General features: G+C 36.2%; 1 protein-coding gene and 1 long non-coding RNA gene across 4 annotated transcripts; one reads left to right on the top strand and one right to left on the bottom strand.

Moving 5' to 3' along the window:
• On the top strand, positions 4,077 to 17,788 carry LOC109836620. 3 transcript variants are annotated; one of them, XR_002246025.1, is made up of 4 exons: positions 4,077 to 4,768; positions 4,950 to 5,319; positions 17,104 to 17,300; positions 17,427 to 17,788. It is a non-coding gene; the product is annotated as an uncharacterized LOC109836620 (long non-coding RNA). The 3 variants fall into 3 exon arrangements; XR_002246026.1 differs by lacking the exon at positions 17,427 to 17,788 and adding an exon at positions 17,370 to 17,408; XR_002246024.1 differs by lacking the exon at positions 17,427 to 17,788 and having other exon boundaries at positions 17,104 to 17,326.
• On the bottom strand, positions 9,432 to 10,705 carry LOC109836619 (glutathione S-transferase T3-like). Its single transcript, XM_020404578.1, has 2 exons — positions 10,294 to 10,705; positions 9,432 to 10,212 (listed from the first exon to the last, which is right to left on the bottom strand). Exons 1-2 carry the CDS (start codon positions 10,585 to 10,587, stop codon positions 9,538 to 9,540), a joined length of 969 nt encoding a protein of 322 aa, XP_020260167.1. The 5' UTR covers positions 10,588 to 10,705; the 3' UTR covers positions 9,432 to 9,537.

Consider the following 18,168-nt stretch of genomic DNA (forward strand, 5'->3'; position numbering starts at 1 on the left):
TCGGCAGCCGAGACAGCAAATGCTGTCTCGGAAACACTGTTTGTTCAGGGGTTATAAATACCCCCCTGAGATTATTTTTTTGAGGGGGGGCTGATCATTTTTGAGCACTTTGGAGCAGACAGAGCAGAGTTCTTGAGCTTCTGGCAATTCCTTGAGATTCTAGCTTTGACTTGATCTTAAGAAGAACGACTATCTTACTTTGATAAGATATCGTTTCAAATTCTCACTTCGATAAATGAAGGAAGAATCATTAAACCCCTCACGATTCAATCAGAATCTGTGATTTGGTGGTCCACGAGTCAAAGCGCTCCCGGCACAGGCAAAGATCCCACGCAAGCAGCGATCCAAACAACGATCCTGCGTTTGTTTCTCAAGAGTTGTAATTTCCTTTTGTTGTGTAAAAGAAGTCTTATAAAAAGGCTATTTCTTTTGAATTTATTGTAATATAATGAATTCCACAGCAAAACCAATTTTTGACGCAAACATATAGGAATTGAAATTGTTGCTTCAAAAGTTCTCTCAAGTTGTGAGAGGTGTTAATCTCTTGGTTTAGAGATTGGTGTGCAAATTGGCAAGGTGTTTGTCAATTGGTGTTACAATTTGCAGGGACTTACAAATTGGTCAGGTTTGCTTTTGATTTTGTAAGTTTATTCAAAATCATAGTGGAAACTCTCAAGCAGGATTTGCTTGGGGACTAGATGTACACCGGATTGGTGGAACCAGTATAAAACCTTGTGTTTGTGATTGTGAATTTCTGAGATTGCCATTTTTCTTTGCAATTTATAATCTACTTTGCATAAATCTTAAAAGAATACTATTCACCCACCTCTAGTGTTCTAGTGTATCTATTTCAGATCCTACACAACCTAAGGTGCAGAATTTCCAGAGAGCATAAGGTGCTATACTTTGCCAATAAGGTGCTATACTTTACCAATAAAGAGCTATACTTTGCTATATAGTGCTATATTTTGGCCATAAGGTGCTATATTTTCCCATAAAGTGCTATACTTTGCCAAAAACTTCAAAATTACTCGAGGACCCCCGTCGCAGTGGATGATTGGTCAATAAACACGTAACGTAGGTCATCGAGTGTTTGCGTTGCGGTGAAAAAAACTAATTTGGTTTTAGACAACTTAAGGTGCAGAATTTTCAGAGAGCATAAGGTGTTATACTTTACCAATAAGGTGCTATACTTTTCCAATAAAGTGCTATACTTTGCCATATAGTGCTATACTTTGACCATAAGATGCTATACTTTCCTATAAAGTGCTATACTTTGCCAAAAGCTTCAAAATTACGTGAGGACCCCCCGTCGTGGTGGATGATTGGTCAATAAACACGTAACGTAGGTCATCGAGTGTTTGCGTTGCGGTGAAAAAAACTAATTTGGTTTTAGACAACTTAAGGTGTTGCGGTGAAAAAAACTAATTTGGTTTTAGACAACTTAAGGTGCAGAATTTTCAGAGAGCATAAGGTGTTATACTTTACCAATAAGGTGCTATACTTTTCCAATAAAGTGCTATACTTTGCCATATAGTGCTATACTTTGACCATAAGATGCTATACTTTCCTATAAAGTGCTATACTTTGCCAAAAGCTTCAAAATTACGTGAGGACCCCCCGTCGTGGTGGATGATTGGTCAATAAACACGTAACGTAGGTCATCGAGTATTTGCGTTGCGGTGAAAAAAACTGATTTGGTTTTAGACAACTTAATGTGCAGAATTTTCAGAGAGCATAAGGTGCTATACTTTGCCAATACGGTGATATACTTTGCCAATAAAGTGCTATACTTTGCCATATAGTGCTATACTTTAGCCATAAGGTGCTATACTTTCCCATAAAGTGCTATACTTTGCCAAAAGCTTCAAAATTGATCGAGGACCCCCCGTCGCGGTGGATGATTGGTCAATAAACACGTAACGTAGGTCATCGAGTGTTTGCGTTATGGTGAAAAAAACTGATTTGGTTTTAGACAACTTAAGGTGCAGAATTTCCAGAGAGCATAAGGTGCTATACTTTGCCAATAAGGTGCTATACTTTGCCAATATAGTGCTATACTTTGTCATATAGTGCTATACTTTGGCCATAAGATGCTATACTTTCCCATAAAGTGCTATACTTTGCCAAAAGCTTCAAAATTAAGCGAGGACCCCTCGTGGAGGTGGATAATTAGTCACGCGACACATAACGTAGGTCATCGAGTGTTTGCATAGCCCTAACAAAACTTATTTAGTTTATCGCAACGCAATAAGTTGCTGAATTTCCAGAGACCATAAGGTGCTATACTTTATCGATAAGGTGCTATACTATTGCCATAAGGTGCTATACTTTACCATAAGGTGCTATACTTCATCAATAAGCCGCTATACTTTCCCATAAAGTGCTATACTTTATCAGAAGCTAGAAAATTGAGCGAGGACCCCTCGTCGAGGTGGATAATTGGACACACGAAACATAATATGGCCCAATAGGCTATAGTTACCACAACCTACCATCAAAACTTCTTCAGTTCAATCAGTGCATCAATTCATTACAGATATTCATATCTATCAACCTCTAAACTCAGGCACATAACATTGAATGAAAATAATCCATGAAGATTGAATGGAAATAATCCAAAATCACCACTATCGAAACGTTGTATACATTTCTACTAGATACATTTCTTAAATTTCTAATAGAAAATTTGATACATCATGATACATTGGATAGTGCATTTGATACAATATACACACAAATCATCTATATATACATAATATAGAAAATTTCATACAACACGATACATTAGATACTACTTGGTACATCATATTGCAGGCTGTAGTTGATTTGCCGTTTGGGTTACAATGTGACAACAATGCTAAGATCTGATGAATGCCAAGAGTGGAGGATTCTCTCATGTATTTGATTGGAAAGTTAGTGTACGTGCATTGACGAATCGTTTCTGATTGAGGGGTAGCTGTGCATTGCGTTAGGTGTTGGCGACAATAGAAAATGGTGAGGAGCAACCAGAGGGCGTAGGAAGGCATACCAATGAGCTAAGATCATGGCGGTCCACAAAACCAAACTTCTCTTGGACATTTCATCAACCACCTTTATTGCCTCCTCAACCAACAACAATATGGCATAACCGCTAATCGTTGTGGTCCAAATAACTATATCCCTTTTGTCATTCCATCAAACACCTTCTATGCATCAAACTAGTCACCAAAACATAGATATATATGATCAAAATTGTTATGCACATAGTCTTTCCTAAAGCATAAGCTTGATAAGAATCCATCAATTTATAAGAACAAGACATTTTTAACAAGATATTGCCAAAAAAACCCAAAATTTCAAAATGTTAACATACCGTTTTCTATTGGTCGGCTTTGAGTGGACTGGGTGGTCCTAGGGCCGCTGCCACCGCCCCCTTCAATGAAGGATCTAGCGAAGAGAAACCTGCAAGTTGACATTAGACGCCATTGCAAGTAGGGGTGGAAATGAACCAAATAATTAACAAATAGTTCGATAATTGTTCGAATAACTATTCGATCATATTCGATTCGGTAGTTCATTTACTACTAAACAAATATTTTTTAGTATTCGAGTTTACTAACGAATAGAATTTAACCAGATGTATATTCGATTCGTTTGTCTATTAAATATTCGTTTAAAATTTAATCACAGCTTATTATTTGTATTATTGCACATATGATGTCATATTTTTAATTCACTTACTATTTCTACTCAACTTTTATATACTGATTTTAAGTCTAAAATAATCTTAAATCTATTTTCTAATTAAAATTTTGATTTAAATATATATACATCATATATTAAAAAGGAATAATTTTTTATTTATGAATTTTAATATTATTTGAAAATCAAATTTTTTAGCAGAATAAATATACTCTAATATTCAATAAGTATTCGTGAATATTCATGAATATTTATCAAATACCAAGTATTCGAGTTCGAATTCGAAAAACTAGATATATGAATATTAGAGTCCGCATTCGAATTCGATAATTTTAAACAAATACAAATACGAACACCTTAGTATTCGATTCGATTCGATCGTTTACCACCCCTAATTGCAAGAGATCAAAACCCTTGAATTTTTAGGGTTTTTTTTAGTGGGAGGAGAACTAGAAAGATGGAGATAATTAGAAAGAGAGTTGAGCACTGGGTAGTTATTAGGGAGGAAGAAGAAGAAGAACAAGGGTAATTTCTCTCTCCACGTTTCTCCATTCGTATTTGGGAAAAACCACCCTAGCCCACGTTCTCTCCCTCCCTCTCTCTCTCTCTCTCACTCTCACATTCCCCATTGATCTGCGAGTCCGCCCTCTCTCAGTTCCCTTATCTCCCCTCAAACCCCAACCGTCGACGACTTTAAAGCAACTGCACTGTTTAGAAAAAAAATAAATATATTTTTCCTCACAAATCAAAGAAAAGCTTTCTCTTCTGTACAATTATATTATAAACACTTGATGAAACAAAATCCCCAATTTCTACAATTAGACCTTTCTACTCTTCTTCGATCAGATCCAGTTTGATTCCTTTGCTTTCTCTCTCTTTTTCCCTCTCGGTTGATGTCTTTTCGTCTGATTCTTTCTCTACTATTCTTCTCCTTTCTCCTTCGGAGCCTCGAAGCTCGATCCATCGGCGGCGGTGGTGCCGATGAAGTCCACGATTTCGCCGTCGATCTCAATAGCTCCACTTTTGCGAGTGTTCTAAAAGAATCTAAGGGCAATTTTGCGATCGTCGAGTTCTTTGCGCACTGGTAACGATTTGATTGAATTTTTTTTGTTTATATTTTTGTTGAGTTGATCTATGAAATATCGATCCTAATATATGTGAGATGTTCATGATTTTAGGCGCATTGGTTCTTTTTCTGCTTTTAGCTACCTTTTTACTGAAATTTTGTATTTTGTTTCGAATTTAGTTTTTTTTTAATTTTGCAGTGGAGTTAGCTGTTAAAGTTGATGGTAAAGGAGGAAATGATCAAAAGGCGATGACTCCGTGGTCGAAGCATTCTGCTACAGAGCAGAGGTAGGGAAGCAAAATCAATGATAGGCAAGTTTTCTTTTTCCACCAATTTTGGGGTTTATTAAAGCAATATATATTGTTACAATACAAACTTTTTTACTTGAAATTTAACTGATAAAATGAAATGTCTGGGCTTTTTGTCTTTTTCCGACCGGAGATTGGCGGCGGTGTCACGTGCGGTGTGGGGGTCGAACGGTTGAGGATGCGCGAGCGTGGAGTAGTGCTGCGTTTCTTTATCAGTATGATTGCTGGTCGGCGCTTAAGTACGTTAATGGTACTCAACAGGTAATTTGTTTTCTAATTGTCAATTTTAATATCTTTTTTTTTAAGGAATTGGTGAACTTTGTAGAGAGGCGCTTGAAAGTTTGTCCTTTCTCAGTTTGCTATTTAGATTGTGAACCATGCGACCCTCCCGCGAACCATATACTAATCATGTAAAATAATAAGTCTTTTATTTTTTCCTCATTTGGGACATAGATCTTTTTGTTTTTGCGCCTTTTCTGATGTTTAGTATGCTATCATAATTGCCATCATATTATAGACAACCATGATCCATCTAGAGTATCAAAAAATAGGTCAGTTTTGGGGGATTAATATTGAAAAACCAATGTCAATAATGGATCTTTATTGAAATATCCAAAAATGTACAGTTTTGGGGGATTAATATTGAAAAACCAATGTCAATAATGGATCTTTATTGAAATATCCAAAAATGTAACTCTAAAGCTACGAAATAAATCAGTTCCAATGTCAATAATGGATCTTTATTGAAATATCCAAAAATGTAACTCTAAAGCTACGAAATAAATCAGTTCCTTTCCTAACTCAAGTTTTTTGTGGTGGTTTCCTAACTCAAGGTTTAATGGACGAAATTTTTTATTTATTGCATAATCCTACTACTAAATTAGAAAATTTTCATTTAATTCTCAAATTTTTATATGAAATCTTCTGATTAAATTTCTAAATTTTCATCTTTTTTTCCTTAAATTTGTAAAGAAATTTCTCATTTTTATCCTTAAATTTTGATCTATAATATTTACTGAAGTGGTAGTCAAAGTTCACCTTAGACTGAATATTTAAAGGTGGTATAAACTGCATTAAATTATAGTATGATATGAATTGCCATAAATGTTGAATTGGAATCTTCCTGATTGTTATTTGTATCATTCATAGATATTGAGATAAGTTATTATTTTGTCAATAGATGCTTGGATTATCACTATCTATTTTTTGTTCTTATTATTGTTCAGAAAGCTTGAACTGAGTTATTGTTGGCTATTGATATGCTTATATGTTCTTATATATACATACATTCACATACACTTAGAACTCAATTTCAGGATAATGGAGAGCAATGATGAGGACCATAATCTTAATTGTCCAGAAGTTGTAAACGATACAACGTTAGGTGTATGCAATAATTGAACATAATATTAGCATAATTGAACATAATATCTAACATATTCTTTACATAATTAATAATTAATTATTTGCATACGAAACCATGTTTATAAAGTATAAAATAATTTTAAGATAAATTTCACGTGACAAACCACAAAAAGGTTTTGGTAAAAATTGCACACAAAAATAATCTGTAAGGATGTCGTGCTTTGCACGGGATGAATACTAGTATCTTCCTATAGACAAACTATTTTTAAGAATAGTTTTCTGTATTGGAAACTAGATTCACATATCTTTTATTTGACACTAGTTTAGCTCGATTTGGAGTTCATTTGCTATCTCAAAATCGCAGTTAAAGCTTATACAAGTGCATATTTCCAGAATTCCTATCTACATATTCATGTGCGTATATATATTCATATATATATTTATTTACTCATTTAAACTCATTGATTCTTATCCTCATAATTCATGCAACAATATCACAATTTGATTCCCACTTAGCAGTATAAATATACTTGTAAATAAATAAACTTTTAGGGTAAATCAAATTAGAAATTAGCATCACAATTAATCAATTAATTTACACATAAATTCTCAAAGTGATTAATTATCCATGATGAGGTCTATACAATTAACAGAGGCAATAAATCACTTAAATAAGTTTTTGTTATTCAAATAATCACAAACAATTAACATAGGTAATACTTCACTTGATTATTCCTCTAGAATTCTTTTTAACATGATTTTAACATGATAACAACATAATTAATGAAATTAATTTTAATCCTAATGATCATGATCATAAATCTAATTCCAAATGTAATTAATCAAAATAGTCAGTTCTAGCATTTGATTAATTATCATCGAAAACGGGTAATTAACACAACAATACATCATGACAGTTAAAAGCTCAAGCATGAACAATATCGTTTTTCAACTTCTTAAATCTTTAACTAATGTATAGGGAAGGTTTGGGTAGGAGATAATCTTGCCTTGATGTCACTGAAAATCCCAAATAAATGCTCGTGCGAGAATTCCCCTTCACTCCTGTCTTTAACCTTTGCTTCCTCTTCTCAAACGCCACAGGAAACATCACATTTCCTCTTCTTCAATGTCACAGGAGGAAATTCTCAGAGGCTACAGGAGGAAAAGAGGAGGGAGAGGCTCTGTAGTGTGTTTGGGAACTGATAGAGGGTTTTGGGGGTGAGCTCTTTGACAGAGAGCTCTCTAAGCTGATGAGTTTTGGTTTAGTATAGGGAAGAGAACAGGTCTTGGTTAAGCACAGGGAAGAGAACAGATGGGTTTTCTCTTCTTAATTACTTGACAAAAGAATCCCTCTTTAGCTTTAGAATTCTAAATCAATTGGGTTGTCTTTATCAGTACAATTATTCATCTCTCTTTTGATTCTTTAAATTTGTGTGGTTGCTGTCATCACAGCATTAAGAGCGTGCTTAGAGAAATGACAAACGGCGCTGCATCAGAAAGTTCCTCTTTTACAGGTTTTAAGGGAATTTTTATTCTCTTTGAATTTTAAATCAATGGAGTGGCCACATACCCTCACACCACTTGTATTGGTCACAATACATGTCCAAATACATGTATATACAAGTTTACATACTACTGGAATTGGATTAAAAACTAAAAAGAAAAAGAAAAATCTGAATTCAAATGTGCACAGGCGCCAGCGGTCGACCGCAGGGTTCTACGGTCGACCGCGCAGGTTCTACGGTCGATGGTGGGGCTTCTGGGGTCGACCGAGGCGTTTTGGCAGTCGACCGTAGCTCTAAACGGTCGACCGTGGGGTTTCGCGGTCGACCATGGGGTTTTGCGGTCAACCGCGTGGTTTCTGCGGTCGATCGTGACGGTCGACTGTGCAGGTTTTAGGGCTTTTTGTTACTATTTTCGCCATAACTTTCTCATCCGACCTCGGAATGAGATGATTCAAGATGCGTTGGAAAACTATTAAAGAGACCTACAACTTTGGTCTTTTGAGTTTTTCCATATTCGAACCACATTTGTGTGAAAAAATTTAAAACTCATAACTGGTCATTTGTATATTCACTTCTATACATTGAATTGATCCCAAATCAATTCCTAGCATACCCAAACATCAAAATATATTGCTTATCACAATCCAACATATTTATTATTATTTATCACACTTATATAAAAATTTTCTAGGTTTTACAAATGGGTAATGGGCTTGAAGTTCGGATAATGGTAAAATATTGGCTGTTAGATAAAAGAGTGGGTAATGGGCCTCAATGGCAAGTTTGGATAAAAAAGAAAAAAGGGGCAGTCTCTCTCTCTCACTCTCGTTTTCTTCTCTCTCTCACTCCCGTTTTCTAAATTAGGATCAAGTCCTGCTCCAAACCCTAGAGATCGCTGCCTTTGATTTGCCGATAACCCTCGTCCACTTTTAGTGGATGATGGACGTGGATGTAGAATTGATTTAGGGATTTAACCTAATGGATTGAACCTAGCTCTGATACCATGTTAATTGGTATTGAAGAGACCTCTGTATATTGATGATCAGATGAGATTTACAAGATATATATACATAATCAGTAGTAATCAGTAGCCCAGTAGTGGGCATATTAGGAGGCGGCTGAGACAGGCTAGGAGGCGATAGGTGCTGCACTGGCTGGTATTATCTAAGAGCAACTCCAATGGGGAGGCTGCAAAATGCAGCCTCCCCAAAGCATATTCTTGGGCATATGCTTTTTTAGAGGAGGGCACTCCAACCACCCCCTCTATATAAAGCTCTATTTGTATTTTCAATTGATTTCTTTTATAATACTTTAAATAGATTTGAAAATATAAAAAATATAAAATGTTAAAAAATTATATGAATTAATTTAAAATATAAAATATATTATAAATTAATACTAAAAGTATAATATATAATATACTCATTATTTAAATAAAATTAATTATCTTTAATAAATTGATAATAAGACATAGATAATAGCCTTTAAATTTTAAAAAGCAGAAAATATAGCATAATATTTGGAACAACCTTCACAGTACTCCGAATGATGAAATTTTATATATTACATTCAGCGACATTACATAAAAAAATAAAGTACATGAAAAAAACTAAAAATCGGGCAGGCCATTTCCTCCATATCCACCGCTTCTGTAGTCAGGTATTCTGTATTGACTTCTTGCATAACTATATTCAAGATTAGGAATATCAGATGAAGAACCTCCGGTTGTGTTTCTATTTAAAATCTCTTGTTTTTTAATTCGAAAATACTCGCGTTCCGAAGGATCAGTAATAGTATCAAGATTAATCAACATAATCTTACTTTCCTGGCGTTCCCTTTGAATATCTAATTTTTTCTTTTCGTTTTCGGCCCTTAACATCATAATCTGGTGCATTGCTATTCTATCATTTTCTCGTTCTCCATGACTTTTTTTTAAAATATCGACAATTTCTTGATTGCTTTTATTGAGAGTTTCCAAATCGAGGTTGGATTCAGTTGCCTGTCGCCTCCTCATCTTCTCATTCTTCCTTCCTGTCGGTCGACTTGTTATCATATCTTCGTCATTATGAGTATATTCCTCATTATCGTCATTTAAGTCGACGACAGGAGAACTTGAATCTGATCCCTGAGATGAGCGGGACTTTGAAGTTTTGGAAGTTGCAGGCGATCTGACACTTATATTTGCCCATTTCTCTGCATCTTTTAAAATTGACCAAACATGATCAAATAGAAACCCCTTTCTCTCTTCTGGATCTTCTGCAAATATTATCCTAGCACGTTTAATCTACCACAAGAGAGGAAGAAACATTTATTAATAACATGATAGTAGATGATAATCAAGATTTATGTTATTCAAAATACTTACAATGTCAAGCTCAGAAGCACCGCTTGGATTTAAGCGCTCGACTTGTCGAATACATCCTCGAAATTTACTGATGGCCTTCATAATTAATTGCATTCGGCATGAAAGAGACTTTGGAGTCCTTTGAGCATTACAAATATTGGAAATCCTTTCATGAAATAAAGCAGAAATTCGTTCCCACAGCTTGTCCTTCTTTTGATTAGAACCCATGACTGGATCTTGAGAAATTTCGAGCCACGTGGCGCATAAAACTTGGTCTTCTTCTTGTAAAAAAGATTTTCCGCGACTAGATGCCATAATCTAAGGAGGAATGTAAAGAGTTATGAATATAGAATAAGAAGAGTTGTGGTGGAGATATGAAAATTGTGCAAGTATTATATAGGGATCAGATGTGGGGAGTCTCCAACACCAGGAGAATCCAATGTGGGGAGTCTCCAACACAAAAGGAATCCAATGCGGGGGTGAGAAGCCAATGCTGAAAAGAATCCAATGTGGGGAGTCTCCAACACAAAAGGAATCCAATGCGGGGGTGAGAAGCCAATGCTGAAAAGAATCCAATGTGGGGAGTCTCCAACACAAAAGGAATCCAATGTGGGGGTGAGAAGCTAATGCTGAAAAGAATCCAATGTGGGGAGTCTCCAACACAAAAGGAATTGGAGCTGCTCTCCAAAATGCAGCCCGGTTGGAGCTGCTCTAACATGAGCATTTGTGTTTCTTGCTTGATTTCTCATTTGAAAACTACATGACCCCTTAATCACCTAATTCCAGATTTGCCAATTCAATGCGACATGTTTAAGTTGATTCGAATTGTTACACCGTAACCCTTTGTTCCCCCCACCCCCCACCCCAAACTTCACGGCAACAAATGAAAGTGATTGTGGCCAACCTGCTGCTTCTAGAGTGTTATCTGTCGGCTCAGAAGTTTATGGGAGCGGCTCTACACCGGTCCTCCTTTCCAGAGCTTGAATCGATCAATCTCATTGGATCGAATGTCAAATTCTCATGAGTTGTTACTTTGTAGAGAAGAGGAGAGGACCGTGTCTCCAAATCTACCGTACTTGACCGTTTGGGAATGTCGGAGACTGAAATCGCTTCGTAGCCTCAAGAGATCTCCCTTGAAGAAGTTATTAATGGATGGTGCTGGTGTAAGGGTAATCGACGACCTTCCGGCTGAGCAATTGGAAATGAAAAAAAAAAACTGTCAAAGTCTAGAAAGGATCACTCACCTTCCTGCACTAAGAAAGTCGTCGGACATCTGCAACTGTCAAGGCCTGGAAAGGATCTCTCATCTTCCAGCACTAAGAGTTTTTTGGACATCTGGACGCAATGCCCTCTTTTGATACATGTGGAGAATCTGGATTCATTGGAGAGGCTATGTATACGTGAATGGGAGATAGATTTTCTCCCGGAGGTACTGCTGAGTAGGGGTGAGCATGGTTCGGTCCAAACCGAAAAAACCGACCGAAACGAACCGAAATTAACAGTTTGGTTCGGTTTTATGAATAGAACGGTTCGGATCGGGTTGAAAACTTTTCAAACCGACCCGACCCGAACCGACCGAACTCTTCTAATTCTAAATACCCGTTCAGTGAATAAGTTCTCAATCTCACTCAACTCAACCCGACCCGAAGAAGATTCCCCAAATACTCATCTCAAACCCTAACTCCCATTCCCTTTCCCCCTTTCCCACTCCAAGCCGCCACTCCTCAGACCTCAATCCTCTCTCTCATCCTCTCTCTCACTTCCTCCGTCTCTTTCTCCCAGTCGCCGCGCTCCGCAGTCCTCTTCAGTCTTCATGGCTCAGGATGTATCTCCGGCTTTGGGGGAGGCACCCGTCGCCGTCGCCGAGGCTAAGGTATAAACTGAAAATCATTCTTCTACATCTCAGGCTTCTTTATCATTCAAGCTTCCTTCTCATAAAATGATTCTGTTTACAAGATATGTAGTTGCTTTTGATGCTGCTTTTCTGTCCGGGCTTCCATAATTTCATTTTGATGAAGGAGCAGCGGCTTTGTTATTTCTCCTTGTATTGTCCTTTGGCTATCATCAAATTGGGAATTGCATGGACATATGAACCTGAAGTTATTTGATGACGGTTATTTAGTTGTTTCTCTTTGGACGATGTTGATGATCTTTCTCAACTTTGTTAATGTAATTCATTCTAGAATTTGTACTTGGAAACCTGTTTTTGTTTGCTGAAGGGTAAAAAACTTGGTTATTGCATTACTTGGATGTACATCAACAACTGTTTTGTGGTGTTACGAGCTCTGATTTGTGGTGTTTCGTGCTCTGTTTGAGCTTTGATCTGTTCTGGGTTCATGCTAATATGTTAACTTATTTTTGCGGTGTTGTGAGCTCTATTAGAACTAACAAAGAGACTAAGAGAACTAACAAAGAGTAAGTTAGATGAAGTTAGAACCGAACAAACCGAACCGCACCGAACCGACTTGCAACGGTTCGGTTCGGTTTTGAATTGTAGACGGTTCAGTTCAGTTGTTCAAATTTTGGTAAAAACCGAACCGAACCGACCGATGCTCACCCCTACTGCTGAGGCTGCTGCAAGGGCGACAGCTGCATCAGGATTATAATTTCCAATTTTATTTGGAATTTAATAACCATGTTATTTTTAGTAGGTGTCCTATGGGAGGCGAATACTGGCCAATCATCCAAAACATACCCAGTGCTGCACCAAGGAACCCTGTCACCACAAGACCAACATCTGATGGGAGAACACTGACGTCTCCGGTGCAGTGCTTGGCGTGATGGGCCTGATGGCTGTTCAATCCTTATCCATTGTACTTTTCCTTTGTAAGGATTATTTTTAATGCACTTCTGAATCTCTTTCAGTCTGACAGCACAGCGGAGAAAAATTAAGCCACTGTTTTGGAAAAGGGGCATCTAGCTTTCCTTTCTTTCTGTTGTATACAACTCCATACATTAACTTTAACTATATCATCATTTCTTAAGGCTCTATTTGGTTTGATAGAAAGGGAGAGAAAGGAAAGTAAAACAAAAGAGAAAGTGAGTTTCTGTTGTTTTGGTTTGAAAGAAAACAAAAAAGAAAAAAAAAATTCGCTACAGATAGGTATTTTTTTCTTTTCCCCTTTCTCTCCGCTGCCCAGGTGAAAACGAGGAAGCGAGACGGAATCAGTCGCTCAACGCCTCTGACTTTCCCCGATCTCTCACCTCTCTCTCTCCAAAACTCTTCAATCTCCCCTCTCTCTCCCCCCTCATTCTCTTCTCTCTCTGTCTCCAAAATCCTAGTTTAACTTTGCCTAAACCCTAGTTCGACGCCGACCAAAGCTTTGACGCCGATAAAATCCTAGTTCGACGCCGATCAAACACTAATTCAACTTCTTAGTTTTCTATAGCAAATCGAGACTGTAGCTCTCCGATCTGGTTCGATTTTCTCAAATTTGCTGAAGATTAGAGTTCTCTCAGATCTCTGTCTTGTGGAAATGAATATAGCAAAGAAAAAACTCATCGATTCATCTGTTGAGGTAATTTTTATTCGATTTTAATAGTATTATACATTATAGTTGCAACTAGCTTTTGGTCTACAGTTTTTTTTTAATTTGTTTTTGAAGTTGGTGTTCATAGCTAAGGGAGATGATACTAGTTTTTTAAATTTGTTTTTTGAGGTTGGTGTTCATATGTTGTCCTTAATTTCGCTTCTGAAAAGCTTCCTTGAAACGTTATTTGGATGAAGATATATGAATGAGAGAAGTCCTTTTGTAGTAAAAATTCTTGATTGAACTAGCAAGCTAAGAAAATTAGGACTTCAAATTGTTATCTTAGTAGCTTGTTCACGCATTACAAACCCTTGTGCTTCAGTCAGTTGAATCATCGAGCACTTGCACTATCAGTCGATCGGATGGCCGCACAAGGCTGCATATAGCTCCAATAGAATGTTTATAGACCTGCAGCAAATAGATTCTTAGCAAAATTAGATACTTCTGAGAAGCTTGGCATGAAAAGTTTAGCGAAAAAATGTCACTGTTCATCGACGTAGTATGAATATGCATACACATGACACGAATAGCTGCGTCAACACAGTGTATCAAGTAGGCTTTTTTGTCATTCCCACGTGCAGTGTCGCTATTAAAAAGGTACTTGTGGAGTTAACATTTGTTCTCTTTGTTTGACTCATTTCACTCACATTAAAGATTTACCTTTGACTATGAACATTAGGGTTTAGTTTGTGACGTGCTTACTAGAGGAAGTGTTTGAATTTGTAGACAAAAGAAGATGATGAATGTGCTATACAAAGGAAAAAGATAAAACATTCAGCAAGGATTGTGGCTGCATATGCAGCATATGCAGGTGCTATTATGGCGACTAATATCTACCAAGTGGAGTATATAGATAGATATATCTTAGCTCAAAAGATGAACGTAGGAACTGATGGAGTGGCTTACTCAGCAAAGTGACAGATTGTTGTGAACAACTATGCATGGGAGTTAATGCTTTTGCTAGACTGTGTCAGTTGCTTAGGGAGACATGACGTCTTTATGATAATAGACACAGTTCTGTAGAGGAACAAGTTGCTAAGTTCCTTCAAATTCTTTCTCGTAACTGAAAGAATCGAGCAGTGAAGTTCTATTTCATGCGTTCGGGTGAGACTGTTAGCCGCCACTTTCACAAAGTATTAGAGGCATTATTATCTCTTGAAGATCAATTTATAAAACAACCAGATGGCATCAAAGTTCCAGTAGAAATCCAGACAAATCATAGATTTTGGCCTTATTTTAAGATAAAAATACAAAATTATAAATTTTACGGTATAATAACAATAGTTATGTTGCTAAGTACTTTGTTGATCTATTATAGAATTATATTGGCGCAACTGATGGATCTCATTTTCGAGTGAAAGTGACAAAAGAAGATACAAGAAGGTATCGAGGCCGGAAAAAAAATTCCAACTCAAAATGTGCTTGCTGCATGCACCTTTAACTTGAAGTTCACATATGTCTTAGCTGGTTGGGAAGGGTCTGCTTCAGATTCGCGGGTGTTGAACAATGCATTAATACGACAAGACAAAATATTTGTTCCTCAAGGTGATAACTCTTAGGTCCAATCATTTTCAAGATCAAATAAGACCTTGTTTATATAAACACATGCTAACCATTAAAATTTGTTCAATTTTAGGAAAATATTATTTAATTGATGATAGTTTTATGCTGAGGCCGGAATTCCTTACACTATTTAGGAGCACACGTTATCACCTCAAGGAATATTCAACAAGACAACCTGAAAATCCTCGTGAGGTGTATAACCATCGTCACTCTTCACTGCGAAATGCAATTGAGCGTGCTTTTGGAGTCTTGAAGAAGCGGTTTCCAATCTTGGTAGTGGAACAGAACCTCATTACCCAATTGAAACACAAAAGGTATTATATATGCATGTACTATCCTACATAATTTTCTAATGGGTGTTGATTCCGACGAGGGACTTCTTGAACAAGTTGATTAGGAATTGAACCATATGATAGATGTTGAAAAAGCTCCTGTAAATGATAATGAAGAGTATAGACGAGGGGAGATTCTAAGGCAACAAATAGCCGATGATATGTGGAGAGATTATTAGAAATATTTTCATTATTGAAATAAAAATTAAACGCCATTTATTTGCTCATTACAGGAGGCTAAGAACTAAACCTTGAATATTAGCATTTAGAATCTCTGTTCCTTTCTTTTTCTTTCCAGAACTATGAGTTGTACTTGCCTTGATAATTATTGAGTTGCTATTTTTGTGAAGCTAGGCATGCACATATTTGATTCTTCAGTATGAACATGATGCACTATTTGCATGGAACCCTCTGTTATTGTCTAGTCTGGCTAACATAACTTCATGCCAACATTCATGTATACACATATTAACATATGCAATGTTATCTGTGCATGCTTGCATTTGTTTGTGGAGGCAACATTCATGTATACACATATTAACATATGCAATGTTATCTGTGCATGCTTGCATTTGTTTGTGGAGGCAGTATTACCTAAGGGCCCGTTTGGTTGGTTTCCTAAAATCAAAGAAAAGGAAATTAGATTAGGAAATCATTAAAATATTATTTTTCATCCATTTCCATCCTTAGAAATCACCCACATCATCCAATAATATTGTGACAACTCATCTCATCCCATCACTTTTCTTACATTTAAAAATAAACAAATAATAAATGGGTCACATCATCCAACTCATCTCATCTCATTTCCTCTCCTCTCCTCTCATCATTAAAAATCACCCACATCATCCAATAATATGGTGACAACTCATCTCATCTCATTAAAATTTTCTTTCCATCCATTTCCTAAAAAAACAAGGAAATTGATTTCCTTAAAAACCACTCACATCATCCAATAATATATAATGACAGGTCATCTCATCTCATCTCATCTATTTTATTAGTTTTAAGAATGAACCAAAGACAAGAAAAGAATCTAAACAAAGAAATAGGTTTCTTATAATTCATTTCCTTATTATTTTAGCCAACCAAACAACCTCAAAATAATTTTTCTTTAGAAACCACTCACATCATCCAATAATATAGTGACAACTCATCTCATCTCATCTACTTTTTTACTTTTAAGAAGTCAACCAAACACAAGCAAAAACCTATTATAGGAAATAGGTTTCCTATTCTTTAATTTCCATGTTTTTTTTGCGAAACGAACGGAGCCTAATGGTAATTGTGGCTGAAATTTATGTGGCTGAAATTCTTTCCTGCAATAACTTAATATCTTGGAAGTGTACTGTCTATTCACTTCCCATTTCTCTATTGCTAATGATATATTTATGTTTAACAAATAGGCAACTCAGATGGATCCACAACTTGGAAGTCAATCAAGTTCAAAGAAAAATATTGTATGGACAGAGCAAATGGATATTTGCTTAATTGAAACATTGAGAGAGAACAGGTACACAAAGGGCAAAAGCCCGATCGAAGTTTCTCATATCATGCTTATTAAGCAACATGTGCAGAGTTATATGCTAAATGTGGAATAAAGGTTGAAGTGGATCATATTAAAAACCGATAAGCAACATGTGCAGAGTTATATGCTAAATGTGGAATAAAGGTTGAAGTGGATCATATTAAAAACCGATTGAAGACACTTGCTAAATGTGGAATAAAGGTTGAAGTGGATCATATTAAAAACCGATTGAAGACACTTAAAAAAGATATGAGGGCATTTCAAGACATGCAAAATTCTTCTAGTGGATTTGCATTTAATCGCGTAACGAGGATGATGGATGCGGAGCCAAAAGTTTGGGAAGATTACATAAATGTACGTTGAATAATTAGTCATTTATTGGTTTTGCCTAAATTGTTTAGACTTTGCCCTTGGTACTAGCTGACTGATCCATAATGCTTACTTCTCCTTGTATTTTGTTCAATTGTTGCTCATTTATGTGCAAATATATAGTAGAACTTGATCTGGAATTAGTCAGGTTGCAATTTTTTGGACATTATTGAAGCTTGAATAGAAATTATATTTTAAACCTCTGGACTTATATGTATTGTTGTCTGAACATTTGTGTTTTTGATTGCTGGACTTATATAAATGTGTCGTTGATATTCACATGCGATTAAAGTGGTCTGTGAGATAATTAGCATTTGTTAAAAGGGCACGGCATAATTCTTTTTGTGCATAATTATGAAGATAAATATTGTCTTTCTTGAAGGTAAGTAGCTGTTAACTATACATGTGTTTTTTTAAATAGATAAACTTATATATTGTGAATTGTGATGCAAAATTTGAAGTTATATGCATGAACATTGCCATTGAGATCATTATCACTCAAATAGTATTAGTTTTCAGTTGGTGTTATAGATTTATAGTTTTATAACGAAAGGGATTGAAGCAACCTCTTTGT

Source organism: Asparagus officinalis, chromosome 4, assembly GCF_001876935.1.
Source record: "Asparagus officinalis chromosome 4, Aspof.V1, whole genome shotgun sequence".
NCBI classification, from domain to species: domain Eukaryota; kingdom Viridiplantae; phylum Streptophyta; class Magnoliopsida; order Asparagales; family Asparagaceae; genus Asparagus; species Asparagus officinalis.